The following is a 4,559-nucleotide window of genomic DNA, read 5'->3' as shown; positions in this document are numbered from 1 at the left end:
GATGAGTGCCCTAGGGAAGTGCTTCTCACACAGTCACGTGCATTTGAGTCACCAGGGGTCTTGTTAAATGTAGATTCTGACTCAGTGGGTCTCGTGGAGCTGGAGCTGGAGATGCTGCGTGTCTAAGGATCTCCAGCCCCAAGGCGAGGCTGCTGGTCCGTGGCCCACACTTTGCGTAACAGGAATCTAGAACAGGGTTTGGCAAACGATGCCCCGCAGGCCAAATCCAGCCTACAGTCTGCTTTTTTTGTTTTTAAATTGAGGCTTTAAAATTGAAGATTTAAATTTCATTTAAAATTAAATTCACATAACATAGAATTAACTATTTTAAACTGAATGTCAGTGGTATTTAGTATATTCACAGGGTTGTGCAACCAACACTATTGAATTCATCACCCCAAAACGAAGCCCCATGTACATTAAGCAGTTAGTCCTCGTTCCCCTCTTTCTCAACCCCTGTCAACCATTAACATACTTTCTATCTGTTTGGATTTACCTATTCTGGATGTTTTATATAAATAGAATCACACAATATGTGACACTTGGTGTTTGGTTTCTTTCACTCAGCATGTTTTCAAGTTTTGTCCATGTTGTAGGATGTATCATTACTTAATTACTTTTTATGGCTGAATAATATTCCATTGTTTGTATATGTGACATTTTGTTTATCCATTCATCCTTCAGTGGACACTTTGGGTTGTGTCCATGTTTGGCTATTGTGAATATTGCTGCTATGAACATGTGTGAAATGTATTTGTTTGAATACCTGTTGTTTTCAGTTATTTTGGGTATATACTTAGGAGTGGAGTTGCTGGGTCATATGATAATTCTATATTGGACTTTTTGAGGAACTGCCAAATTGTTTTCCACCATTTTACATTCCCACCAACAATGTTGGAGGGTTTCAAATTCTTCAAATCTCTGTCAACACTTGTTATTAGTTTTTTTGATTGTAGCCTCTAATGGGTCTGAAGTGGTATCTCATTGTGGTTTTGATTTGCATTTTTTCTAGTGGCTAATGATGTTGAGCATCTTTTCATGTGCTTATTGGCCGTTTGTATATCTTCTTTGGAGAAATGTTAAGTCCTTTGCTCATTTTTTAATTGCTCATAGAATGAGTTAGGAATGTTTCTTCCTCTTCTGTTTTTTGGAAGAGTTTGAGAAGGGTTAGTATTAATTCTTTAAATGTTTGGTAGAATTCATCAGTGATGCCATTTGATGCTGGACTTTTCTTTCTTGGGAGACTTGTGATTACTGATCCAATCTCTTATTATAGTTCTGTTTAGATTTTCTATTTCTTCTCGAGCCAGTTTTGGTAATTTGTGTTTTTCTGGAAGTTTGTTGATCTCATCTAGCTTATCTAATTTGTTGGCATACAATTGTTCTTTGTATTCTCATATTTCTCTCTCTCTTTTTTTGTTGGTGAGGAAGATTCACCCTGAGCTAACATCTGTTGCCAAGCTTCCTCTTTTTTCTTTTTGCTTGAGGAAGATTAGCTCTGAGCTAACGTCTGTGCCACTCCTTCTCTGCTTTATGGGATGCCTCCACAGCATCACTGACGAGTGGAGTAGGTCTGTGCCCGGGATCTGAACCCGTGAACATGGGCCACTGAAGCGGAGCGTATGGAACTTTAACTTCTCAGCCACGGGGCTGTCCCCTCATATTTCTTTTTGATTCTATAAGATTGGTAGTAATGCTAAAATTTTATTTCTGATTTTAGGTATTTGAGGTCCTCGTCTCCTTTTTTTTCTTAGTCAGTCTAGCTAAAAGTTTGTCAATTTTGTTGATATTTTCAAAGAACCAACTTTTGGTTCCACATTGATTCTGTCTATATTTCTATTTTCTATTTTGTTTCTCTCTGTCTCTATTATTCCCTTTCTTCTGCTAGCTTTGGTTTTGGTTTGCTTCTCTTTTTCTAGTTCCTTACCATGTGCACTTAGGTTGTTGATTTGAGACCCTTGTCCTTTTTTAATGTAGACGTTTACAGCTGTAAATTTCCTTCTTAGCATTGCTTTTGCTGCATCCTATAAGTTTTGGTGTGTTGTATTTTTGTTGTCATCTTCTCAAAGTGTTTTCTAATTTTCCTTGTGATTTCTATTTTGACACATTGGTTGTTTGAGTGTGTTAATTTTCACATATTTGAGAGTTTTCCAGGTTTTTTCTGTTTTTGATTTCTAGCTTCATTCCTTTGTGATTGGAGAAGATACCTTGTATGATTTCAGTCTTTTTAAATTTATTGAGACTTATTTTGTGACCTAAAAAATGGTCAATCCTGGAGAATATTCCATGTGCACTTGAGAATAATATGTATTCTGCCTTTGTTCTGTGGAGTGTTCTCTCTCTCTGTACCTGTTAGGTCTAATTGGTTCAAGTTGTCTATGTCCTTATTGATCTTCTCTCTAGATGTTCTACCCATTATTGAAAATGGGGTGTTGAAGTCTTAAATATTATTGTAGAACTGTCTGTTTCTCCAAATGTGTCAATGTTTGTTTCATATATTTTGATGCTCTGTTGTTTGGTGCATATATGTTAATATTATGAATCTGTTTGTTGAATTGACAGTTTTATCAATATTTAATGTCCTTCTCTGTCTCTTATCACACTTTTTATCTTTAAGTGCATTTCGTCTGAAGTTAATATGGCTACTTAGCTCTCTTTTGGTTACTGTTTACATGAAATATCTTCCTTTACCCTTTTAGGTTTAACTTGTGTTTTCGGATCAAAAGTGATTCTTTTGTAACTAGTATATAGTTGGATCATGTTTTTTTAAATCATCATCTGCTTTTTAAATAAAGTTTTATTGGAACTCAGCCACATCCATTTGCTTGTATATTGTTTGTGCCTGTTTTTGTGCTATAGTGGCAGTGTTGAGTCCTTGCAACAGATATTACATGGCTCACAAAGCCTGAAATAGTTACTGTGTGATTTTTACAGAAGTTTGCCCACCCCTGGTCTGGAACATCTTTTATGATTTCCCTGATTATAGTCAATTACAAATGGTCCCATACAACAGTCGTCTGGTGAGCCTTGTCACATGTAACCTGTTCTTGTCTTTCCTGGAGTCTGTGAAATGGGCAGTTCCAAGAGCAGATCTCAGCATCCCAAGACATCATCTGGCTGACAGGAGGCACAGGCTTCAACCCCTGAAGCTAGAGTTGGAGGCAGTTTGGGACGTGGCCCTTGATGCCGCTTTAGTCATGGAGTGGCTAACTGTCATGGTTTGCCTGGGATTGAGGCAGTTCCTGGGATGTGGGATTTTACTTTTAAAATCTGGAAAGCCCAGGCAAACCAGGACAAGTTGGTCACCATATTTGGCTGCCCAGAGTCTCACCTGTGCCCCCCCTCCCCCAGTACCCTTCAGGGAAACCCCCAGCTATGCGAAGCGGCGGCGGCTGGCTGGCCCCAGTGGCCTGGCCTCCCCTCGACCTCTGCAGCGCTCAGCCAGTGACATCAACCTAAAGGGTGAGGTGCAGCCGGCAGCTTCTCCTGGACCCTCGCTGCGAAGCCTTCCCCACCAACTGCTGCTCCAGCGGCTGCAGGAGGAGAAAGACCGGGACCGGGATGGTGACCAAGAGAATGACATCAGCGGCCCCACAGCAGGCAGGGGCAGCCAGAGCAAGATCAGGTAGGAGAGAGCTGGGAGGCCCTGGCAGGGTCTAGGTGGGTGGGGTGGTGGGACCCGACCCAGGAAGAGCCAGCACGGGGAGGCAGTGATGGGCTGAGGCTTGGGGTGGGGGACTCCCAGTCCCCCAGATGGGCCTCCCTGGATGGGGAGCGGAAGAAGTTGAGATCCTGTGGTCTGGGCAGGCTCCCCCATGCTGACCTCTGTTTGGAGCTGGACTTGCCCTGGGGACAGTGGGCAGCTGAGGGAGCATGTTGGGAGGAGAGGGTCTGGGCAGATCTGTGGTTTATAAAGGTTCCTGCAGTATCAGGGAGTGGGGCAAGGGCTGGGCTGCAGCAGGTTGAATGTTGTGTGGTAAGGGGTTGGGAATGCAACTTCCTTTCCATGAGGGCTTGAAACCTACAGATGACCCCTAGCCCTGTCCCCAAGGGAGAGTCTTGGTCTTTCCCCCAACCCCTCAGCCACATATAACCACAGGACTCCATGGTTTCTTCTCTTCACCTCTCACCATGAACGTTGGGACCCTGAGAACCAAGGACATGCGAGGGACGTGGCATCTTTAGAACTTAGAGCAGGACGCCTGGGCTGGAGCCCCACTGTCCTCTGTGTGTGCAGTGGGGAGTGGAGGGGTGGGCACTGGCTCTGCAGATGGACAGTTGGGGTCCAGTGCAGTCCTTGCATCTGCTGACTGTGTTCTTGGACAGGCCAGCTGGGTTTATAAACCCTTATACCTGGGTTTCTTGTCAGTAAGGTAGGGCTAATTCTACCCAAGTTGTTTCCTTTGGGAAGCCTTCTGGAACCTGGGCAGGTAAGGGGTCTCTACTGGGACGCCCTGGCCCGGAGCACAGGCCAGCTGCTGCTGGTTAAGGCAGCTCTCCTCCCTGTACCTTGAGGGCAGGAACTGTCTTGCTTGCTTCCTACAGTTTCCTCAGAGCCA

General features: G+C 43.6%; 1 protein-coding gene across 1 annotated transcript in view; it reads left to right on the top strand.

Annotated features, from left to right (window-relative positions):
- The window catches only part of LOC124230527 (SH3 and multiple ankyrin repeat domains protein 3-like), a gene marked incomplete at its 5' end in the record, with an annotated part of 12,173 nt that extends 8,529 nt beyond the window's left edge, over positions 1–3,644 (top strand). The window contains one exon of the mRNA XM_046646688.1: positions 3,352–3,644. Within this exon, the coding sequence (XP_046502644.1) occupies positions 3,352–3,629 (278 nt within the window). The remainder of the gene's footprint in view (positions 1–3,351) is intronic.
- Positions 3,645–4,559: the final 915 nt, after the last annotated feature.

Source organism: Equus quagga, chromosome 19 (assembly GCF_021613505.1).
Source record: "Equus quagga isolate Etosha38 chromosome 19, UCLA_HA_Equagga_1.0, whole genome shotgun sequence".
Classification (NCBI taxonomy): domain Eukaryota; kingdom Metazoa; phylum Chordata; class Mammalia; order Perissodactyla; family Equidae; genus Equus; species Equus quagga.
Note: the sequence above shows the minus strand (reverse complement) of the source record. Positions and strands in the feature narration are given on the sequence as shown.